This window comes from Amborella trichopoda, chromosome 7, assembly GCF_054954075.1.
Source record: "Amborella trichopoda isolate Santa Cruz 75 chromosome 7, AtrichopodaSantaCruz75HAP2 v2.0, whole genome shotgun sequence".
NCBI classification, from domain to species: Eukaryota; Viridiplantae; Streptophyta; class Magnoliopsida; order Amborellales; family Amborellaceae; genus Amborella; species Amborella trichopoda.
In genome coordinates this window covers 40705143-40729787 of record NC_142342.1, presented here as the reverse complement: position 1 = coordinate 40729787, position 24645 = coordinate 40705143, and the positions used below count along the sequence as shown (strand labels likewise).

At 37.1% G+C, this 24645-nt stretch overlaps 3 protein-coding genes, 1 non-coding gene and 1 pseudogene across 16 annotated transcripts; 2 read left to right on the top strand and 3 right to left on the bottom strand.

Moving 5' to 3' along the window:
* Positions 1-1063: 1063 nt before the first annotated feature.
* LOC105421206 (pentatricopeptide repeat-containing protein At4g21065 pseudogene) lies at positions 1064-2638 on the bottom strand (annotated as a pseudogene).
* Positions 2639-4077: 1439 nt separating this feature from the next.
* LOC148781425 (pentatricopeptide repeat-containing protein DOT4, chloroplastic-like) lies at positions 4078-5997 on the top strand. Its single transcript, XM_088871070.1, has one exon. It carries the CDS (start codon positions 4078-4080, stop codon positions 5995-5997), a length of 1920 nt encoding a protein of 639 aa, XP_088727196.1.
* A 4385-nt stretch (positions 5998-10382) lies between these two features.
* LOC105421204 (Calcium-dependent lipid-binding (CaLB domain) family protein) lies at positions 10383-16731 on the top strand. Of its 3 annotated transcripts, none has more exons than XM_088871339.1 (6): positions 10383-10500; positions 12128-12193; positions 12337-12478; positions 15026-15161; positions 15435-15482; positions 16060-16731. In XM_088871339.1, exons 1-6 carry the CDS (start codon positions 10437-10439, stop codon positions 16207-16209), a joined length of 606 nt encoding a protein of 201 aa, XP_088727465.1. In that variant the 5' UTR covers positions 10383-10436; the 3' UTR covers positions 16210-16731. The 3 variants fall into 3 exon arrangements, with proteins under 3 accessions (XP_088727465.1, XP_088727464.1, XP_088727466.1); XM_088871338.1 differs by having other exon boundaries at positions 10383-10518; XM_088871340.1 differs by lacking the exon at positions 15435-15482 and having other exon boundaries at positions 10383-10518.
* LOC148781424 (U6 spliceosomal RNA) lies at positions 10522-10623 on the bottom strand. Its single transcript, XR_016060046.1, has one exon. It is a non-coding gene; the product is annotated as a U6 spliceosomal RNA (small nuclear RNA).
* Positions 13462-24414, bottom strand: LOC18423004 (PPR repeat protein). 11 transcript variants are annotated; one of them, XM_088871337.1, is made up of 4 exons: positions 20840-24414; positions 19439-19586; positions 14277-14509; positions 13462-13664 (listed from the first exon to the last, which is right to left on the bottom strand). In XM_088871337.1, exons 1-2 carry the CDS (start codon positions 24116-24118, stop codon positions 19551-19553), a joined length of 3315 nt encoding a protein of 1104 aa, XP_088727463.1. In that variant the 5' UTR covers positions 24119-24414; the 3' UTR covers positions 13462-13664; positions 14277-14509; positions 19439-19550. The 11 variants fall into 11 exon arrangements, with proteins under 11 accessions (XP_088727463.1, XP_020525274.2, XP_006827611.3 ...); XM_020669615.2 differs by having other exon boundaries at positions 14277-14403; XM_006827548.4 differs by having other exon boundaries at positions 19495-19586.
* Between the last annotated feature and the right edge of the window lie 231 nt (positions 24415-24645).

Sequence of the window (24645 nt, the reverse complement as noted above, 5' to 3'; positions counted from 1 at the left end):
TAAGAGAGACATTCATCATTTGATATTAGATCCGACGTTTCAAAATATTTTATTTTTAGTTTTTTTTAATACAATATTTCTCGATATGAAATTTGGTACGTGCTATCTTCTCATTGGGATGCACCTATAAAAAATATTAACAATAATTTTTTGATAAAAAATAATGATCAAAATATCCCTTGTAACTTTCAAGGGTATTTGGTCATTTTATTTTATCAAAAATATTTTTTTATATTTTTTGTTAGTGCGAGTTTAATAGAGTAATGGACATCTAAAATTTGATGTCAAAATAATTTACAGAAAAAATTAAAAATAAAAGATAGAACTTCTATGTTGTAGGGAAACCTAGAAAGCTTTTCCAATTAGTTATGCATGAAATTTGAGGGGCTCTCCACCTGATAATAATATATATATATATATGAAAAATAAGTGAAATATCCCAGTAATTTTTTTGTTATTAAGTATTCTTTTCTCATTTTATCAGGTGCACCCCTATGGCAGCTGTGCACGCTTCAAATTTCACTTTGAAGTGATTTATAAGATGAATATGAAAATTGAGATACTCGATTTATCCAATCAAGATCAGACATTCAAAAATTAACTTACGTTATTATACATGAAGTTGTCCCAATCATTCATTTATATTGGATGGTTGAAAACAGGGATTTTATATAATTCATACGAGGATGACGCAGCATGTAAAGTTTTCCCTATTTTATCTTGCATGAAGGGCTTCTCATTGTATCCGCCTAGGAGGCTAAGCCACGGTTTTCAGCCTTCGATTTTGTCACCCACAAACCCTAGTCAAGTGGCTTCAACCTTCTTTGGATGTAAAAAGTGGAAACCAAGAATCACCCTTGAATTTATGGATTTGATTTTCTTCATGCTATAATATGCTGGCTAGGTCAAAGCCCCAAGCCCATGATTTGACAAACGCATGCAAGCCAACTTCATTTAGGGCCTACCCCAATTTAGGCAGGCCAATCCCTTCCCCAATGATAACATAAACCACTCTTCTCCCCCTTCCTAAGTACTGGCAAAATTTGAGTTGAAACCCCTAGAATCACCAATAATCCATACAAGAACATGTACCCCTGTTGAAATGGTGAAAGCGGCTTCGATCTCGAACGATGATTCTACGGTCATATATCTTTGAGATGAGCTTTGTCACAGAGTGACAATCGGTGCACACTCTTAGGTTCTTTACGATACGAATTGTCTCACCGGCACGAGTTCTTATCAGGCCAAATGCAATGGCCAACCTCTCACTATGAACACTTAGATTCTCCTCTTTCTCCTCCTCTCCTATATCATACAATACAAATGATGTGTTTGGAAGATGACCCTCAAGCTTCAACTTTTTCCCAATCTCATCTAACATCTCATAGACACTATTGCCTTGAGGATGTGATTTATCACCAACTAAGAACTTGTGGATTGTGTCTTTCACCTCAATGAGGCTATATCCAACCACTTTTGCCACCCCACTTTCCCTCATCATCCTTCTCACCCTAGCTGCCCCTTCCCATTTACCTCTTGATGCATAGATATTAGAGAGAGAGACATAATCACCTGAATGACTACCCTCTAACTCAAGTATGTCCCTAACTAGGCTTCTACCTAGCTCAACATTGCCATGCACCTTGCAAGCCCCCAATAGGGCTCGAAGAATGATAGCATTTCGCTCCAAAGGCATGGTCTCGATCAAATTTAATGCTTCTTCTAAGAATCCGGCTCGACCGAGAAGATCCACCATGCACCCATAGTGCTCAATTTCGGGTTCAACCCCATATTCAACCTTCATTCTAGAGAATATTTCCTTCCCCTCGTGCACCAGTCCGGCATGGCTACAAGCACGCAGTACAGACACAAATGTGATAGCATCAGGCCTAATACTATCACTTCTCATTGATCGAAAAATATCGAGAGCATCACTAGCATTCCCATTGACTGCAAAAGCATTTATCATAGAATTCCAAGAGACCAAATCTCTCTTAGTCATCCTTTCAAAAACTTTTTGACAATCCTCCAAGCTACCACATTTGGCATACATGTCCATCAGTGCATTGCCAATCACTAAATCCATGTTTATATCACTAGTTTCTAAGTAACTATGGACTAATTGTCCCTTTCCAAGGGCCCCTAAATTTGCACAACTGGAGAGCACCATGGCAACTGTAACACCATCTGGCTTTTGTAACCCCCCTCTCATCAAATTAAACAAATCTAATGCATCACCAAAACAACCCCTGTGGTTAAAACCACCCACCATAGCATTCCATGAAACCACGGTTCTATAAGGCATTTCATCAAAGAGCTTACCAGCATTTTCTAACTCACCATAATTTGCATAAACATGAATCAAAGTATTGATAACATTAACATCCCAACATAACCCAACTTTTGTAATCTCAGTGTGGAGCTCTTGTGCTTCACTAATGGCTGATACTCTAGCACAAGCCTTAAGAGTAAAGGAAAAGGTGTAACTATTGGCTATAAGTCCATGGGCTCTCATTGCACTGTAAAACTTGAGGCTTTCTAATGGGTTTAAGCTACATGAAAACCCCCTTATCATGGTGTTCCAAGTGTAAGAGCCTGGTTGATTTATTTGGTTAAAAGCCATGCATGCATAGTCCATGTTGGGTGGGATAGAAGAGGCACAGAAGGCAATAATTTTGCTGGCCATGAAATTGTTAAGATTTAGGGCAGTTTTGGTCATATGGGCATGGACTAGGCTTATTTGGGTAAGATTGGTACACCTCTCTAAAAGGTAGAGGCATTGTTTCTTTGTCAGCATATGGTAATGTTATGCCCTTGTCTTGAGGAGTTGGTGTGGGCTGATTGTGGCATGCTTTAGGACATTTTCTTGTTCTGTGGGATCAATTTGTGGTCTAGTTTAGGGCAGCTTGTTATAATAATGATTTGCTTCTATAGAATTTAATGTGGGGATCTTCTTCCTCTTCTTTGCCCTTTTTTTTCTTTTTCTTCCTTGTATAATATAATTTAGGGGGGGTAGGGCATTTTGTTGTTTTATGGACCTGTGATGGTGCCTCGAGTTAGGAAGTTTTTGACAAGGTCTAAGGCGAATTTTTGGGGGGTAACCAGAATAATTGGTAATATTACCTCAGCTTGTGATAGACATGAAGGAATTTGGGACTCACAGATCTAGATAGACTTAAAGCAATGGGATTTGGTTGATTTTTCATAAGGTTTAGGGTATGTATGTGATTTCCTAAGTGATTCAAATACGGATGGTCCTACTGGAGAGAGTCGGAGTTGGACTGGATTGGGAAGCTGGACCGGAAAGCTGCTGAATGATTCTACACTGAAAAGAATTTTGCTTCAGTCAGCGGTTTTCTAGTTCCATTAAAATTTTGTTGTTGGATATGGGATGGGCCAATTGGAATTCCACACTCGTGTTGATTCCAACCCAGTCTCACCCGTTGCTAGCCCTAGCCAAAGATAGCAATAGGCCTGGCCTTGCCTTGGCCTGATGTAGCCCGGCCTAGTTAGTGGTTGTGGCCCCGGGCTACGTAGAGACCCACTCTTTTCAGAAAAGGCCATTAAGAGAAAAATAAAATGGGCTTGTCAAAATGGACCCCTAACCCAGGTCCCGTTGGCCACCGAGATTAAATTACTAGACTGAGCCTGGCCCTCGGGCCAAATTCAATAGCCTGGTCCTTCCCGGGCTTCCTTTGCGGCCCCTACTCACCAGAATGATGGTGGACTTGTTGCCTTGTGCCTTTCATGCCCTTGTGATAGATGAAATAGCCTGACTCTCATTCAAATATGCTTCCCATCATGTGTGTCTATTGTATATGAGAAGCTTGTCATAAGGCTGCACTCTTACCTTCCCTCTTGGAACCTTAATTGCTTTACATCACACCATATTTCCCCACTTTTCAAAATCCCCAAAATGCCCCTCACATGAGCACACCCAACATCAGCTCCATGATCAAAGCCTGTGCTTCAAATGTGTACCCCAAAAAAGCCGTTTCTCTCTACTTCCATTTGTCAAATAAATTCGTTTACCCCAGCTTGTGCACAATTCCCTTTATTTTTAGTTCTTTTTCAGCCATGGCCTCTCTAATGCCACAGGGTAACACACTTCATGGCCACCACAAGCAAAACCCACGTCAGTTCAACCTCCATGCATCAAACACTCTCTTGATTACTCATATAAAATCCAAAGAGTTGCATTTGGCAAAGCAAGTCTTTGAAAATATGCATGAAAAAAATGTGTTCTCATGGACTGCCATGATCTCGGGCTATGCACGCAATGGCCGTGCCCAAGATGCTCTAGATTTTTTCAATGGCATGTTGTACTCAGGCATAAGGCCCAATTATATTTCTTTATTGGTTATTATTCGTGTGGTTTCTCAGATTTTTGCAGAACAAAAAACCAGTGAAATTCATGGGTTTGTGATGAGAAATGGGTTCGAATCAGAAGCCCCTGTTATAACTTCTCTAATAGGCTTATATTCATCTCATAACGATACAAAGAGTGCTTTCTTGTTGTTTGATAGAGCAATTATGAAGGATTTGATCTTGTGGACTGCAATGGTTTCTGTGTGTTCTCAGAATGGTCTATCAGTGGAAGCCATTAAGTTCTTTCGAGAAATGTTGAACTCGGGCAATGAACCCAACCATGTGAGCATTGTGAGTGTATTACCTGCTTTTTCAGACTTGGCTTCCTTGTTAGAAGGCAGAGAAATCCATGGCTATTCAATCAAACATGACTTTTATGCAGATACCAATTTGCAAAATTCTCTTATGAACTTGTACTCAAAATGCAGAAAACCGAGTATCTCAGCCAGAATCTTCACAAAAATGGACAGAAGAGACTTGGTCTCTTGGAACACTATGATTGGTGGCTATGCTGAAAATGGTTTCACCAATAAAGCTCTGCTCTTGTTCAAAGAATTGCGATCTTGGAGCACTGAAATAGACCTAACCACCATAAATAACGTGATTCTTGCATGTACCCAATTGGAAAATTCACAAAATTTGAAACAAATTCATGGGTTTTTAGCCAAATCTGGTTTCTTGAATCCTATCTTTCTACAAACTATTCTTTTAACTGCTTATGCTGAATTTGGGGAATTAGAGGCAGTGGATCAATTATTCAATCAGCTTGCTTATAAAGATTTGGTCTCTTGGTCAGCTATAATCTCTGTCTATGCAAAAGCAGGGCTTGCAGACCATGCATTGGAGCTTTTCAAACAGATGCAACTCAATGGGAAAGACCCTAATTGCATAACTTTGGTGAGTGTTTTGCAGGCCTGTTCTTTACTAGGTGCTCATAAACTTGGCCAAACCATCCATTCCTATGTACTTAGACATGGGTACTTTGATTCCAATATGTTCTTGGCATCAGCATTAATAGATTTATATTGCAAATGTGGGAGTTTACACTCTGCAAAAGCTTTGTTTGATAGAACGGATAGAAAAGACCTTATTCTATGGAGCTCTATGATTAGTGGGTATGAGATCAATGGATATGGAAAAGAAGCACTTAGGACTTTCTATGATATGTTGGCTTTGGGTTTAAAACCTAATTATGTGGTGTTTATATCTGTTCTTTCTGCATGTAGTCACGGTGGATTGGTTAATGAAGGTTTAGAGGTGTTCACATCCATGGAAAGTGAACACCAAATTAAACCTGATTTGGTTCACTATGCTTGTGTGGTGGATATGCTTGGAAGGAATGATAAGGTCAAGGATGCTGTTAATTTCATTAATGAGATGCCAATGGAGCCTGACTCATTCGTTTGGGGTGCTCTTCTCTCAAGTTGCCAGCTCTCTGATTCTCATGATGATATTGCAGATCTTGCAGCCAAGAAGCTTTTCAGGTTGGACCCGAGAAATGAAAGCCATTACATAAATTTGTCGAACATATATGCAAGCTTGGGGCAATGGGGTAATGTAGCGAGGTTGAGAGGGGTGATGAAAGAGAAAAATTTGAAGAAAACAGTTGGTTGCAGCTGGTTGAGTTAGAAGATACAGTTTATATGAGAGAGAGAGCATTTTGAAGAAATCGGTTGTGTGCAGCAGCTGGTTGAGGTGCAAAGAATCTATGTAATACGTGCAACTCCAAAAGAAATTTCATGATGTTTTGAAAATAATTTAATCTGAAATATACTGTAAGTTATTTGCTTCAACGAGGGTGTCATATGAGCTTATTACCTCCGAGCTTTTAGTTCTAGGAAAATGAGAGAAATGTGGCTTTTGATGTGCAGTTTTAGGGGTGTAGTCATTTGGGTACTTTCATGGTTTCTGGGAAATACAAGGTATTCCAGTCATTCCCTAAAAAAATTTGCTTGTTTATGTCATTGGTTTAAAAATTACTGTCTAGTTGGCCGGATTTGGGAGTGAAGCGATTCTTCAAAAGAAAACCATGAATCACCCAAGTCGGCTCGGGATCAAAACCAAGTGATTCCGCTTCTATAATCCCAAGAATCGCCTGAGTCATTCAAACGATTTCAATTATTTTTACATAGAATTGTCCACTTTGACTTGGACTCACTCGAATCTAGTGCTCAAACCCTTTGTGAGTCAATCCCGAGTCTGAATTTTCACATGTTTTTGTTATGGATCCGGTTTCTATGTGGTCAAGCATGCATATGTAAAAATACAGGTCTATTAATAAATCTATTTTTGAAATGGATTTTTGGACTTAATTTTTAAAGACATGTAATCTCTAACATGGAGATCATGAATATGAAAAAATAAATAAATAATAAAAACTAGAAATAATAATTTTAGTAAAAAAACATTTGGATGATTAGTTTCCATTGTTTTTAGATGGAACACCTACTTGCATCCATCTTTAAGATGGATGCTTTTACACTTTTTGGACCGCATATGTACTTATGCGGTCCAGCCCGCATATGTACTTATGCGATTGTTCTTGTTGGTGGAAATATGGATATATGGTGTTTGTTGCCCAATAATTACAAAAAGTGGAAAGTATATAATAAGATATGTAGATGTTTATCTTTGGTACAAAAAGATCATAATCACTGACAATGATCAAGTATACATTCATGCACTTGGGGGTTAAAAAAAAAAAAAAAGTACAGAATGAGACCATTTATCTTTTATACGAGGTGGTCACAATAATCTTGACTATTGGATGTAAAGTTGGGTGGCTGCAAATATTTCATTGATCAAGCTCAAACTGCCAAAGAAATTTTCTTGAACTTTGTAACACATCCAAACTATCAAATTTCACATCAAATGGTGGTAAGGAATTGTGACTACTTTGTATAAAATGTAAATGGTCTCATTGTATACAATTCCTTAAAAAAATATTGCGGTTTGTATAAAGACGAGGCTTTAAACAATAAAAGTAAAGCACACCTTCAAATAGTAAAGAGAAATGTGGTTTCAACCGGAAATCTTTGTGATAGTCTTAAAATATATTTTCATATTTAATTATAAAATTTAAAGGTTCATAAATAGTGCAGATTGAGCACAATAATAGTGTAAATCGAACAAATGTATGCAATCTTGAAAATTGATAGTCCAAAAATGCATTACAACATGCACTATTTCCAAAAGAAATTCATATGAAATCCATATTTTTCTCACCTTCACACATCTTGAGGTCCCCTAATTTGATTGTTTAAAGCCTCCCACTTATATGAACTTTTTCTCAAGAAAAACTCTTTATGGATTTGGGGAAATTTAGTGAAATGGGATTCCCTACTAGTAATAAGAAGAGATCTCAAAACATCATGTCGTGACTACCCACTATCTTGATTACCTAGCCTTGAGCCCATTCCTACTCTTTTTAGACTATAGAAATAGTGTCATCCTCAGTTGTGACCTCCATGTACAAAGTAACATTCATTCTATGCAATTGCAAATCATTCCCATTAATGGTAAAAGTTCATGTAATTTCGAGCTAATACGTCCTAAAGCTAAAATGCTACATAATTTCCCTATCAATTAATTTTCTTGATAATAGCCTAATTTCCCATAGAATTTTCATGGTCTACTAAAACGTATTGCAATAAATTAATAGTGAATAATAAAACCAGGTGTCATTTGCAATAATAAACTTTTGCATTCAATGGCTGGCACGGGGAAAATTTAATAGAATCGAACGTTTTAAAAAGAGAAATAAATGAACTCCCCCACCACACTTGCATAGAGAGAAAGGATCTTCTTGCCCTTTTTATTTTGAAATGACCAAACCAACCTTATTTTGAGCCAAAACTATACGCTATGGAGAGAGCATATTGTTATGGAAATGTTTCGAAAATTACAAAAAACCGTCCAAAATACACTATTTATGCAACTTATCCCATCCAAACCTTTTATCTCACTTTTTTCCCAAAAATATATTTTTTATGCAAATACCCCCCAACCAAAAAAGTACATTGTTTTTTACGAAAATGCGCTTCCTTGTACAAAATGCCCCTTTTTTTTTGACAGAAATGCGCTTCGGCAATCTCAAAGGGTGCTCTGGTAATACATTCCTAGAGCCATAACGCTCCGACAGTTGGATAGGGTGCTTCGGCACTGAAGACACAACGCTCCAGCAGTGCAGAAGGCGCGCCGGCAGTACACGTTTTGGAGACAATGCGCTCTGACAGTCTCAAATCCGGCAATACATGTTTTGGTGTCACAGCGCTCCAGCAGTTGCATAGGGCGCTCCGGCACTTAAGAGACATCGCTCCGGCAATCGAGCCACATGCGCTCTGGCAGTGCATGTTCTGGAGACGATAGCGCTCCGGCATTTGCAAAACGTGTTTCGACAATGCTTGTTTTGGAGACTATAGCGCCCCAGCATTTGCAAAATGCACGCCGGCAGTGCTTGTTCTGGAGACGAGGAGCTCCGATAGTTGAATAGGGTGTTTCAGCAATACTTGTCCTGGAGTCACAGTGCTCCGACAATATCTTAAGGCGCTCCGACAGTATATGTTCTAGACAGTGCGCTCCGACAGTTGCATACTGCACTCCGGTAATGTGTTACTTGGGTCCGGTAGTCAGCACCAATTGATTTTTTTTGTACAAAAAGGGCATTTTTGTCAAAAAATGAACTTTTTTGGTTGAGGGGGTATTTGCATAGAAAGTATACTTTTGGAAAAAAAGTGAGAGAAAAGGTTTTGGATGGGAATAAGTTTAGACAGTGTATTTTGGGAGGGGGGTGGTTTTGTAATTTTACCTAGAAGATATATACTTCCCTTCATCCAGCTGTCCAATTTAGATAAAGTGATTCACTGACCATTTGATGTAAACTGACAACTCAGAGTATTTTGTCTTTAATTTTTTCTACAAATTATATAAATATGAAATTTATTACGTGCCACCATCTCAATAGGGTGCACCTAAAAATAATATTAAAAAAATATTTGTGATAAGATACAATAACCAAAATACCCCTGAAACTTTTAAGAGTATTGTGATTATTTTATTTTATTAGGAATACTGTTTTATATTTTTGACAAATGCGAGTTTAAGAGAGGAGTGGATGCCCAAAAAGTTGGTGTCAAAATATTTTGTAGAAAAAAATTAAAAATAAAATAGTGTAGAGGTGTGACATTGTGATTGAAGTCATCTCAACTGTCCATTTATGTTTGGATAGGGGGAAGCATATAAGTTCTATACAGTGGAGGAAATATATTAACCTTCTTTAGATTTTACGGGATTGTATACTATGAGACCATTTATGTTTGGTACAAAGAGGTCAAAATCATTTTTTGGCATTGGATGTGAAATCCAATAGATAAAAGTGTGTCACAATATTCAAAAAATTTTGTTTTGAACAATGTGCCTAAACAATAATATATTCTCAACCACCTTATTTCAAATCTAAAGGTTAGTGATAATTGTGACCTCCTTATATGAAAAACACATTGTCTCATTGTATATATTTCTATTTTTTATTCACTCCCTCATAGTAGAACTCTATCTTACTATGTAAAAACGTTTTTAGTATTTGAGATATTTGGATTTAACCTTTTCAACATAGTGATGAACTACAGGAAAACAAAGAAAAGAAAAGGGAGGGGATTATATGTGCATTTGAAAAATACATCATTCTAATATTGACTAAAAACTCAAATTTAAAAACTCGAAAACTTTTTTTTTTTTTCTTTCAAAAAATATTAATCCAGGAATGGTTTTAGTCAAAAAGAAAAAAGGAAAAAAAAAATCATACAATGATTTTAAAGTGTATTTTAAAATATTTATTAAATAAAAAATAAAAAAAATCTTCTAAACATCTATTTTGCCCTATATGTTTTATTCGATGAGATATAATTATTACACATTCCTTTCATAATGGCAAAACGGCCTACCAAAATAAGGCAGTTTTGGTCAATTCGAACGTTATGGGGCTATTATGCATTTGTTTTAAGGAGGAACTTGTAGGGAGCATCTTCTTTCTTTGAAAGAGAGAGAGAGAGATCAAGACTTTGTGAAGTATGGTTGGAGTCCTAGAGGTACTTCTTGTGGGAGCAAAAGATCTACACAACACCAATTTCATCGGTACTCCTCTCTCTCATGGTACAAGATTTGGACTATTTTTCTATTGTGCATGTCATCTTTGTGCATGGGCTATGCTAATCTTCTCTGTTCTGTTCCAATTTTAGTGGGTCTCTTCACAGGGACCCTGTGTACCCCTCCCTAGACATGTATTTGGATGTGAAAGAGCCCAACAATTAATAAGGAAGAAGGTTGACATACAAATTCGCACGCGCACAAACACACTAACACAATGATTTTTGGTGTGAACACCGGAAAGTAGTGTAAAGCTTCACAATGCTCAGGGCAGTGGGGTGCCACAACATGAAATCTAGAGTTCCATTCTTACCGACGTTCTAAGTTAATATTTAAGAAAAAAACAATGAAAGTGCCACAACATGAAATCTAGAGTTCCATTCTTACCGAGATTTCAAGTTAATATTTAACGGAAAAACAATGAAAGAGAGAGAGAGATAGTCCGGATAATTTCATCTGTGAAAGAAGAGAGGTTTCCTTGGGTCAGTCAAATGAATTTGAGTATCTTATCAGAAGTCTGTTTCCTAGGTTGAACTAAAGTTAGAGCCATAAGAATGGAGGTTAAGACGTTATGTTGAGGCATTAGGCCCATTACCTTTTTAGGATCCTAAGTGATTTAAGGGCTTAACTTTTGATGCTTTTATCACCTAAGAGTTTTGAATTGGTTAGGTAGTTAACATTTGGTATCATAACAACTACAGCGACCCAAGTTCAAATCCTATAGAACCTAAAATAATATCTTATTACATGTCATGGTGGTATTTTACCATCCTAGATGGTTTAAAAGCCTAAATTTCCACATTTTCAAACCCAAGAGTTTTGAAATTAGGAACCTAACGTAACCACCCATGCCCTAACCCATTCCTATCAAGGAATTGAGTCTTGGAGGTGCACAAACTTTCATCTTGATACCTAACATAACCACCAATGCCCTAACCCATTCCTGAGTCTTGGAGGTGCACAAACTTTCTCCCAATCTCGAGTGTGTTACAAAATATATTTATAATTTTAATTTATTTTAAAATTACTTTTATGGTTGGTCGTTGAGGAGTTACATCCCAAATTATGGTATTCAAATTCGAGGTGATAGAGTTTTATCCAAGGGAGAGGGAGATAATGTTGGATAGGGATTGAATGTTGGATATGCTCCCGCGGGAGCACAAAATCTTTGGGCCTATAGATTCGTTAAAAGTTTGGACTTCGCTATCAGTTACCTTTACTCGCCAATGCGATTAATGCCACTTATCAAGTTCATCATCAAAAAAAACCTTTTTTCAACTAATTAGGATATAATATATGACTACTTATCCATTAATTTACTTTATTAAAGGCACATACCTTGTCTTACTACTTTTAACTATATTTTTTTAAGCTTACCCTTTATCATTTTCAAGCCTTTCACTTGATCAAGTTGTTATTTTTATTTATTTTTAGTTTAAGAATGGCCTCAAGGCTATGTAGTTAGGATGGCGGGGCACCAAATGTGGTGTCTTGAGTTCCAATCATACAATGGGTTGGGGACCCCTTCCTTGACGAGCACAAAAAAAAACACGTTTTTCCTGAACCGTTATACCGCAAAATATTAAGATTTTTAACACTAACTTCTCAATATCAGGAGGTCCGGATTCTTACATTGTATTGCAGTGCGGCAATCAGACTCTTCAGAGCCGAGTTGCTTCAGGTTCTCTCTCTCAAGCATGTATTTTCTGGTGAATGTATTATGATCCTTTGTGTGTGTGAGAGAGAGCCATCTTCTCATTAATTTTGTTTTAATTCTTGGGTGTGGAATTTATAGGATAATAAGATTAAGATTTGGTTGTCCAGGGGTTCACAATGGAGCAGCTATATGGAATCAGAAATTGGTATTTAGAATGTCAGGTTCAGCAAGAGAAAATGTGAAGCATATAAGATTGCTGATAATGGAGAAGCATGCTTTGAGACCCCATGATTTCATCGGTGAAACTACGTAAGAAAACACTTGCATCCCTCTCTCTGCATGAAGCAAGTTTTAGGGGAAAGAAAACTACAAGACTCGGGATCTCTTTGAACCCAAAAGCTCATATGAGAGAGAGAGATTTTGAGGTACATTGATAGCATTTATCAGTGTTGGAAAGAGTGACTCGGGCCAGTTGCTCGGCCAACGCCCGAGTTGGGCTGACTTCTAGCCAAGACTAAAACGTGTTACAAAATACAAAAATATAAAAAAAATCCAAAACATAGGAAAATATGAAGAAACATTAACAAAAACACATCTAAATCTGGTTGGAAAAATAGTGAAAAAATGGATTTTGAAAAAATCAATTTGAGACAAAGGGTATTTTAAAAATTATACAAAAAGACGGGAAAATATATAAATAAATATTTGTGGCCAAAAACAGTTTTCAATCTTTTTCAAAATGATAAAAAAACATAAAAAATATATATTACTAATAAATTTCCTACTTTTAGAAAAAAAAAAAATTTTAATTTTTTTTTTTAAAAAATATTGTATATATTTATTATATTTATCATTATTACAACCTCTACATTTATATTATTACATTTATACCCATTTTTTCAACTTCATAACCATTTCGTCAAGATGCAGTTTTTTTAAAACAATATGGATTTGCCTTTTTCGGGTTTTTAAAAAAAAATAAAAATTTAAAATTTTTTGATTTTTCAAAAACCAAAATTTAATAATTTTTAGATTTTGAAAATCCAAATTTAAGATATCCAGGGCAAGTTCATGAGGCGATTTAAGCCCATGAAAACTGCTCTCTCTCTCTCTGGGGGAATTTGACGCTGTCTATGAATAGAACGCTCTCTCTCTGTTTGATTCTTCTATGGGATTCTTCTATGGATTGACCGTCTCTTAAGCCATACAGGAGTTTTTTTTCTCGTGAAAAGTAAAGTACCATTCTCTCTCTCCATAACTTTATCTCTTTCGTGTTTTTACATAAATGCCTCTTTGTCTCTGTGTTGCACGCAATGGGTGCTTTTTTTCATGACAATGACTACAAGCTCTCTCTCTCTAGACTTCTCCCCACCTTTTTATTTACTCTCTCACTACCCTGCTTCTAGAGAGAATAAACGGCTTTTTCCTTTTCTCTTGCTGCCCCTGGAGTAGAGAGAGAAACTGTTTTTAATCTTCGCTCCTCAGTTTTTCCCTCCTGCATCAAGAACCCAGAGTGAGAAAATGTATATAAACTTGCTCTGGATTCTCTTGTTAAATTAGGATTTCCAAAATCAGAAAATCATTAATTTTTAGTTTTTGAAAAATCGAAAATTCTAAACATTTCGATTTTTGAAAAATAAAATAAAAAAACAGATCTGTTTTTTAAAAAAAAAAAATTGTTACTAAGTTGAAAAAACTGGTACATATGTAATAATAGAAACTTGACGTTAATCCTATAATAACGATAAATATAACAGATATATACGTTATTTTTTCCTTACTTTTAAGATCCCCTTTTCCTTACTTTTAAGATCCCCGAGTTGAACACCCAACTTGGGGATACTCAGGTTCAACTCGAGGATACTCAAGCTCGCCAGGTAGCGAGTCTTGACTTCCCTGAGTAATCAAACACTTGCTAATATTATCTTATCTCGAAATGAAACCGACAGTCTTCCCTAGCGTCAATTTTGTGAACATAATTTTCTAAATCAGATTCTACGATTGAAACCAACTTTCATATAACCTAGAGATCTTTAATTTGGGTTGAACAGCAGTTATACAAACTAGACATATAAGAAAAATGATCACACAGAACCAAAATACAAACCCTAACTTCAGTTTGGACTTCACGATGTCCTCGTTTTTGGCCACCTCCATTTTGGTAAGAACCAAGATACAACTAGGTTCACGTCAGAGTGCCCGGTGCAGCACCAATTGAGTTTCTGATCTGCAAACTTCACAAAAACCATAGCTTCTTTGATTTGAGCTTCGATTTAGAACAAGCCATCAAAAACTCCTAAATATGGATAGTACATACTGGGTAAAACATAGAGTTATAACCTGTTTTTGGTAGACCATGGTGAAGAAACCATCAGAATGTAATCAACTTTTGAAAAGAAAATCTTAAGAAGGGAAATTATCAAATTACCTATAAGTGAACACTTTTATCTCTATTTTTCTTATGTAATTTCAAATACTGATAAAACACACATGGCCATGAGTTAGAATAGTTGCAGAAGGGTAAAATAAAATATTGAATAGTTCATTCCTTTAGGATCTTTTGATAAATTTTCCTCTTAACCAAAAGATCCTCTTCAAATGAAAGATCGTGGTTTCAAAGACGATCATTGTCATGGACAAGTGTTACTAAGGCACACATGTACATCATGTAAGTCACACGTGACCAACACACGCAAATATGAGTGACACCTATCTAGACACTCGCGTACGCGTGTGGGTATGTGTGTGTGTGAGAGAGAGACAAATATCAAGTTGCCTAATTTTATTCAACAACTACCAGATATGAAACAATTGGCTTGACAATTGAATTAAACTCTTCTAAATCATCATTTGCAGAATAAATATAAGAGCAATACTAAGTGAAGCAAACAAGTCAGGCTGTATTGAACTGAAACCAGCTCCTTACAATGTCGTCCTAAGGGACCACACATATTGCGGTGAAATAACAGTTGGTCTCAAGTTCATCATAAAGGTACCATCTTATCATCCTCCTCTTTTTTCTCATTGCCACCTATATTCCTTTTTGCATCATTTTATTAACTACACAGTTATAATTTGCATTAAAGATGCATTTCATCCATTACTCAGTGGTATGAAAATTAAAGGCATTTTGATCATTTAGATTATGCTGATGTAGAATGTCATAATATATGCTAAAATTATCACAATTTGCATTACAAGTGCCAAACTCTTAAGAATTAGTGAAAGTGGAATAACAATTCAGTGTTTAAAAAATTAAACGCAGGCTCCGACATGTCATGGGTCCAAGCCTGAGTTTCCTTCCCCGAATCAGGTGAGTCCAATTTGAACGGCTATTTCTAATAAGAATTAGAATCATATGGAAAAAATCTGGAGACTCGGGCAATTTCTCAATTTTTCAGCCCAGAATTGACTAGCTCCCGATCCCGGAAGCCAAGCCGACCGACAATTTTAAATCACCGGATCATGTATAAGCCAAGATACATGGCTTCCATAACTTTGGCACATCCACACCATCAATTTTAACAAACAATCCAATGAAGCAATGAGGGCTAATAAATTTGCCCGGATGCCCGGATTCTGGGCCCACCCAACATATGATAATGTGAAATCCAGACCATCTATAAAAATGGGGCATCTAGGACAAATAAACCTAGCGTTTATAATCATTCTCCTGTTTTCAAGTAAAAGACAACCATAATAGTATTGATCCTCTCCAGCATACCTCTCTTCTGGAAAATACACTATACTGACACCATAGCATTCAAATTATAACCTAATTTAAGGATATAACGAGCACATATTGAGCAATTGTAGGCAGAAAAGCCACCATCGCATTTAAATTATGACATAATTTAAGGATATAATGCGCATATATTGAGTAATTGCAGGCAGAAATGCTTCGGAAAGCGCAAGAACAAGAGCATGTCACATTTGATTCTACATGTATGAAAACTTGGTCATGGTTTGGGACAAGGATGAACTTTAGTTTCAACTTCTGGCTTCCATGGAGGCGTAGAGACCCCAACACTTGCCGATAGAAAGTTTTCATGACAAGCCCAAGAAGCTTTTGCAACAACACTGCACCTATGAATATATCACAAGTGCATGTCAGTTATCTCTAGAGACCTATGCATTGATATGGAAATCAACGGTTTCCTAACTTTGCATTCTCATCTAATTCATAACTTTTGCGAATTTTGAGAAACAAAATAAGTCATGTCTAGACCCCGCTCCTCACCCCCCTCCCCCCCTCTCTCTCTCTCTCTCAAGTTTATAATCCTTTTAATCTCTCCTCTCTATAGATTTGCAATCAAGTTACCTCACGTGTGGGCAACACAAATAAGACGTGATGTTTGGTAGTTTCTTTCCTGCAAATTTAGTGATAGATAAGAAGTGTGCCTTTTTCTAACATATTTGTAAGAGTCTTAATCTTTGGAGGTCTAGCTACCCAATTCACAATTTAAGGTATCAAGAGAGCAGTGTAGAGAGATCAGATTCAGGAGAGATCTAACTTGGTGGGTTGGTGATTGATCATGAATAAAAATTCTAGGCTCTCTCTATTTTTTTCTTTCTTTGGTTAAATGTAATTGCTCTCTCTCTCCTACTCTTTCCTTTCTCTATTTTCCATTTAGAAAAAATTTCTTATTCCCCCTGTATTCCCTTCTTTATTAATAGAACAGTTAACAATTTCAAAAAAAAAAAAAAAAAAGCAAAAAAACAAAAAAAAAAAACAAAACAAATTTGTGGGGTATTTTCTTCTGTGACAAGTGAATCTTAGTTTCATTAATATTTATTTTTTCAGATCAGTGCATGTAGAGGCATGTTGAACAAGGACACTAGAGAGAAGAAAGATAGAGATGTGTTTGCATGTTGTCGGCAACCACGAGATAAAGAGAGAAATACTTTTGCAAGTTGTAGGGGGGCAGTGGAGAAAGAATAGATTGTTTTGCATGTTGTAGGGGTCACTGAGAGAGATGGTTTGGGAGAAATGGCTGGGTTTCTGAAGGCGTATCTGCCACTGAAAGAGATGGAGAAGGCTCCTGGTTCAGTCAATCTATTGTGAAATGCTCTCTTGGAGTGCTCAGCAATAGCTAGAGATTGCCTATTCAAGACAACCCACCCCCAATTTATAATTTATGAAAGCTACCGCTAACTTACTCTATGACAACTCTACACCTCCCCCTTTAAATGAAGATGGGGAATAAGGGTATCAAATGCTTGGGCTTTCTAATTTGCTACTCATCCTGTGCAGCATGTTTTAGGTTTTGGGTGTTGAAGCTCTCAGAAGAGAGAGAGAAAGAGACAAGAGGAGTACTAAAGAGGGAAATTGGGGTGGTTATTAGACATCCGGGGAGAAAGAATGGGAGAGAGAACCTGGCAAGAAAAAAATAAAGATTGAGACAAAGAACCTGGTTCGATTTTGGGGGCAGCATGAGAGAGAGAAGGAGAGAGAGAGAGCTCATTGAGGGAGGGGTGAAGAGAGAAAACCTATTTGTTGAGAAGGGGACTAATGGGCGGACTAGCGCCTAGGTGCCCAAGGGGCCTTAGGCTACACACCTAGGCCTAGGCACCCTTTCTAGGCGCCAATATCTTGGTGCCACCTTGCACCTAGTTATGGGCTGGCGTCCATGGCAGTTTAAAGAAGCCCCCAAATCGATTAATTCAGGTGATCACAAATAATGTTGCTCCTAATTTAGTTGCCAGTCATTTGTTTCGCCAAAAAAGGCCTCGCATTTTTTGGACTCTTAGTGTTACACATTGCGTAGATCTTATGCTTGAGGCCATTGGTGATATATCTACTATTAAAGGAGTTCTTTCTAAGGCTAAGGAGGCTACCGTCTTTATATAACCCCACCATTAACTTAAAGCATGATGTGCATGTTTACAAAGAAGCAGGAACTAGTGAGGCTCGAGACATTAGATTTGCCACTGTCTACCTTAGTCTTAAGAGCATGTATAAAAGAAGGATCCCATTAAGGATTACATTTATGCATGAATAAAAAGATGATCCAATTAAGCACTACATTTACTTCAGAGGATTGGAGCAAGTGTAGGTGCTTTCGAGATGCCAAAGGAAAGAAGGCACAGGTTATTATTCTGTCTAAAAAAATTTGGCAGGGGATAAAGGCAATACAAGTTTGGGAATCCCTCATCCTTAGCATTTCTTTCTCACTCATTTTGCAATTGTTCTTTTTGTTTCTATCAAGGTGGACAATGATTCTATGACATGTTAGGGAAGCCCCCATCCCTTCCCTCTTTCCCCCCACCCCAAAAAAAAAAACAAAAAAAACCACAACATAATGCACATCCATGAGTGCTACAGCTAATAATTTCCATCATCATGTAGTAAATATCCTGAAGTATGTAAAACAATCAGCATTCTAACCCAAAAATTAATGGTCAAATCCTTGGGTAAGTGACCAAGCTGCGCCTTTTCTTCCCAACACAACCTAAGATAATGACTTTTGACTCGAACCAATTCAGAATTCAAAGCTCTCATGTTCCAATGTTGCATACACAGGGTTCAAAAGGCTCAATAATCCATATAGAGAAGAATTTGTTTTTTATAGTGCACAACTATTAATTAGACAACTAGGATTTGTTCCTCCAGTTCAAATCCTTGCCAGAGAGCCTTCATGCTTGTGTATAAAAAATTAAGTAAGAGTTGCTTTACAAAAAATAAGGATAAGAGTTTGTGTTACAAACTATATTTAGGGGTCCAGGGCGAGGAAGTAAAATTATAAGCAAAGATGATTTTCAAATGCATGTTATACAGGTTTTTTTTGTCCTTTTCCATGAGTAATAAATCAAATAAATGAAAGCTGCACACATAATATACATATGGACACAAATTAATGCAAAAGTACTGGGATAGTCCGGAAACTACCAGACTAATTGTGCTGGAGGTTCTCCCCAGACCCAAAGCCATGAACAAGCATTTGATATGAATTTGTTAGATAAACTGAAATTTTCTTGCAAGTAGAAAATTAAAGCGATAGGAAGACAATAATTTTATTCTACAAAGGTATATGCAATAAGAAAGTCAGCAATCTTTTCTTGGTTAGCTCACAAGGCAATAGTGCAGTAAATGATCAAGCTTAGATTGAGAATTTGAAGATCTTTCCACATAGATTGCTCTACTGGGCTCTATACAGATTTGTAAGTCGAGATTGACCAGTACCATCCAATTCTGACTAACTTTGCACATCAATAGTAGTTATCTACTGACAAAAGAGGTAAAAAATGGAATGGAGAGTAATTTTGTACCTAGAAGAAGTAGATTTTGGAATGTCAAATCAACAAGGAGAATCTACGCCACCCACCTGTGGTTTATTGGAGAAGCATGCTAAGGTACATGGTGTAAGATATCTCATGCATGTCAGTTGTCACCAAATTGGAGCTCAAATGACAAGACCTGCACAAATTGGTAATGGACATGGTTTTCAGTTTGATGTAAACAACCACGTCTTTATATTTGTGAAATTTGCTCAACTGCCGGCAGCTGCAAATATGAACTCACCTAACCATAGAGTTTCAATCCGGCAACTTGATTTCTCTTTATAGAGAAATTTATGCTCATGTCCCCCTAATAATTCTGTTATTTAAACGATTCCTCCAAAATGCCGTATATTACGTCAAGACCCATTTTATCAACTTCTATTTTCTCCCAAAATGCCCCACTTCAGACCTTCAAAATCCAAAATCATAATTGTTGTTATGACTCCAGAACTTGAAGATTTGAAATAATTGTTTTTAATTATGACTGCAGACCTTCGAGATCCAAATTCATCTCTTGGCTTCAGACCTTGAAGATCTGAAATCAAGACTCGTATCAATCTTGGCATTGGACCTTCAGAGTACGAAGCCAAAGACTTCAAAAAAATTGAAGTCTATCCTAGAATAACTACTAAAGCCAATAAATTTTTTTAAAGTCTTTGGCTTCGGACCTTGAAGGTCTAAAGCCAAGACCTATATTTTGAGACATGAATCTTGACTTCAGACCTTGAAGGTCAGAAGCCAAAAGATAACTTCGAATCTTCAAAGTTAAAAGCCATCAGTTGAAAGAATTACTTTTGATCCTCAAGATCCAAAGTCATTGCATAAATTGTGACTTCAAACCTTGAAGGTCCGAAGTGAGACAATTTTGAAAAATAAATAAATAAAAATAAAAAAGGCGAATGAACATAAAATACAATATTTTCAGGGGTATATTTTTAATAACATAAATTTAGGGGGACATGAGCATAAATTTCCTTCTTTATATTTGCCAATACTCCGGGATTAATAGCAGGAAAAATTGTTGAGCCCGGCATTATATACGAGATCTTTCATCCAACATCCGAAGATTAGCTAGATCTATAGAGATCATTAAAATTGCAAGTCATTATGTGAAAAACAGGCCTCTCATTGAGTGTTGGTTCCCGTTTTCCGCTTCTGAAAGTGAAAATGGGTTTCTCATTATACTCTTGTTTCTTCCTATATAAAGTTCAAGTTCTCAACTGCAAGAGACTCATATTTTTTTCCGTTTTCCACCTTATGAAATCTTTCCAATAATCTCCGAGCTTGTCCCCTTTTACCGGGTTTGGCAAAGATTTCAGTGATAAGACCTAGAGTATCTTCACTTAGAGAATAGCCTTTATCATTTGCCTCTTTCAATAATCTTTTCACCTGAGGTCCATTTGACAGTTTGCACCAACCACTGATCAGTATATTGTATGTCGATGAATTGGGCTCCACTCCTCTTCTTTGCATCTCATTTACGAATTCATTAGCCTGCTTCATCAGGCCCACCTTCGCAAAATCGCTAATAAGCACATTATAGGTCCTGAGCTTGGGAACAAAGCCTTTCTGCACCATTTCACAGTACCATCTCATGGCTTCCTTCTTATTGCTTTTCCTTCCATACCCACTTAGTATAATATCATAAGTAAAAAAATTTGGAACCAACCCTCTTCTCAACAACTCATTCATAAGCCCCTCTGCCTCTTGCATCAATCCGACCTTAGAAAGGCCATCTAATAGGGCATTGTAGGTCAAAATATTTGGACAAATTCCTTCCGTTAACATTTGAGAATACACTGAAATGGCATTCTTTAGATGACCGCTCATACAATACCCACGTATAAATGCATTATAAGTGACTATATTCGCAGAAAATCCCTCCTCCAACATTTGGTTTAGCACATGGCTAGCCTTGCTTGTCATCCCATGATCACATAAGATGCCGATAAGAGTGTTATAAGATACCAAATGGGGTACAAATCCTTTTCCTATGAGCTTCTCATGAATCTGAAGAACTGAATTTACCCCGACATTCTTTGAGCATGCCTGAAGCAAAACTCTATGTGTCGTAGAATTGGGGCCAATGCCCACCCCGAACATCTCGTCCAAAATATCTTCAGCCTTTTGCATCTTTCTAGCCTTACAGAGCCCTTGAATTAAAGCATTATAAGTGATAAGATTAGGCACCAGACCATTAGTCTTCATCTCTCTAAATAACTCAAAAGCTTCGTCTAATTTCCCTACTTCGCAAAACGAATCAATCATTGTGTTATATGTGATATCATCAGGGGTTAAACCAGCCGCTTTCATTTCATTAAAAAAGGATAATGCTTCAAGAGGTTTCCCAAGTTTGCATAAACCATTGATGAACACATTGTAAGCAACAACATCAAAGGCAAGATTTCTCTCAGCCATCTCTTGACCAACTTTGAAAGCTTGAGATGGTTTCCCCACTTTAAATAGGCCATCCATTAATGTGGTATAGTTGTAACAATCAGGAGACAAGCCCCCACTTACCATATCTTCAAATAAACGATTAGCTTCCTCAATTTTCCCACTTTTTCCTAAGCCATTTACAAGGGCATCAAGGGTGAAATTGTTTGGCTTTATCCGACTGCTGACCATTTCATTGTATAATTTGTAAGCATCATCTTGATTCCCTAGCTTGAAATAGCCGTCGATCAGGGTGCTGTAAGTGACAATATTCGGGGAGACACTAGAATTTAGCATTTGTTTCAGAAAAGCCATGGCTTCAACTAACAATCCCTTCTTTGTGTACCCATTAATAATGGAAGAGTACGTATAAGTATTAGCCTGTAAATGGTTTCTTTGCATTTCTCTCACTAGAAATTCAGCACCATTCATATCACCTAATTTACAGAGCCCATCAATCCAAACCGAATAAGTGATGTGATTTGGCTTTAGATTAAAATTCAAGATTTGATAAAACATCCTCTCAGCTTCCTTGGGCTTTCCTGCCTTAAAATAACCATTCATAAGCATGGTAAAAATTACACGATCAAAAACAATCCCTTTAACCACCATTTTGCTTTGGAGAATGAATGATTCCACTGATTTGTTAGCTTTGAAGAGTGCATTCATCAGAGTATTGTAAGAGAAATGGTTTGGAGCAATACCCATATTCTCCATCTCTCTAAAAAGAGTTTTTGCCTCTGCTAAACTCTCATTCTTGCACAACCCATCAAGCAGCGAACTATAAGTAACCACATCAGGTAGAAAACCACTTCTGACCATTTCTTCATACAACATAAATGCTTCATGAAGCTCCCCTTTCTTACAGTAAGCGTCCAATAAAGTTGTATAAGTAATTAGATTAGGCTCCAGGTCTAAATTTGTGTCATTTCTTTCTCTCGTCATGTTGGTATTCTGAATAGAATCAGAATCCAAAAGCTCTGGTCTGTCTTGATTGTCTTCTCTCTCTAAACCATTACCAAACTCTGTAGGGTTCAGAATTTCACCCATTATATCCTTAGCTTTCTCAAAGTCACCAACTCTACAGAACCCATTTATCAAACTGTTATAAGTCACGAGGTCAGGCAAAAGGCCTTCAGATTTCATACTCTCTCTCAGCTCCAAAGCTTTACTCATCGAACCCACTTTGCACTCTCCATCGATCAAAGTATTGAACCCGAAAACATCTACATTAAGCCCGCCCTTAACCATTCCACTCACGAGATTTTCAGCATCACTGAGCTTCATTTTTTGACAAAACCCCTTTACCAAAATATTGGAACTAATCACATCAATCTGTACCCCTTTCTTAACCATCTCTGACAATAAACCAAGCGCTAATTCGACATTTCCTTCCTTACAAAACCCCCAAATCACAGTATTATAACTCACAGTGTCAGGACTAATACTCCTTAACAAATCAATAGCACTTTTTAATCTACCCAATTTACAATAAGCATGTAAAACGATGTTATATGTATAAATAGAAGGAGAATTTCCATAATTTAGCATTTCTGAGTAGACAATCCATACCTGATCAATCATTCCTGAGCTATTAAAAAGATGCAAAAGCCTATTCCAAGACTCTAATTTTGGATTGATTCCATGTCTTTTCATGGAATCAAAAGCTAATGAAGCTTGTTGATACATGCCACAGTTCAAATAAGATTGGATTACCGTGCAAAAAAGGTTTGGAATTGGGTGTATCGAGGGATTGAGGGACTTGATAATTGAATCACAAAAACGGGAAGCAGACGAAAAATGGGTTCTTTCTATAGACAGAGACTCCAAATATCGAATGGTTTCTTCGAAGTTTTTAGTTTGATTGAGGTGGTCTAGTAGAGAGAGAATGAGAGGTTTAGAAGGGGCATTTGCAGGGTCTTTGGAAACATGGGTTTCGATGGGTGGATCAGGATGATGCGATGAGGAATCATGGTTTTTCCTCGAGAAGAGAGAGAATCTAGAGAGAGAAGTTGGGTTTGTCAAAAATTGGAATTTCATGGAGTTTTTGTGACGATAGAATGAGAAATCATGGTTCCTTCGAGAGAAGTTCAGAGAGAGTGAAGAGAGAAAGCTGGTCTCTCGAAACATGAGCTTTTTTAGGGGGCCTCTGAAGAAACGATGATGAATCAGGGTTTTCTCTTGAGAAGTTCTCTGCAAGTGTAGAGAGAGAAAGAGGGTCGTTGCAAACATGACATTTTGACGATAATTTGCAGTGAAATGGAGAGGACCCGTGGTTGCCCCTTGAGAAGTTTAGAGAGAGAGTAGAGAGAGAAAGCTGGAGGGGGCTGATACGTTTACAGAGGCGTTTGCAAAGTTGAGGACGCATACCTAGCACTGGAGACTGTGGCGGAGGGAGAGAGGGAAGGGCGCAGGTCTTAGAGAGAGAGAGAGAACAGTCGCGTTACTGGAACGAGAGAGAAGAGACATGAGAGAGAGAGAGAGAGAGAGTACAGTATGGTTGTGAAATTACACTTTTTGGCGTCCGAAAACCTTTAAGAGTGCGGTTTGTATAGAGCCGATGCTCTAAACAATCAAAGTAAAGCGCGCCTTCAAATAAACAATCAAAGCCTTCAAATAGTGTGAGAAATGTACTTTCAATACGAAAAAACTTTGGGATAGCCTAAAAATATTTTTTCATCTTTGATTATAAAATTTAAAGCTTCAAAAATAGTGTATATCGAGCATATCTATGGACTTAAAAATTAACTGTTTCAAAA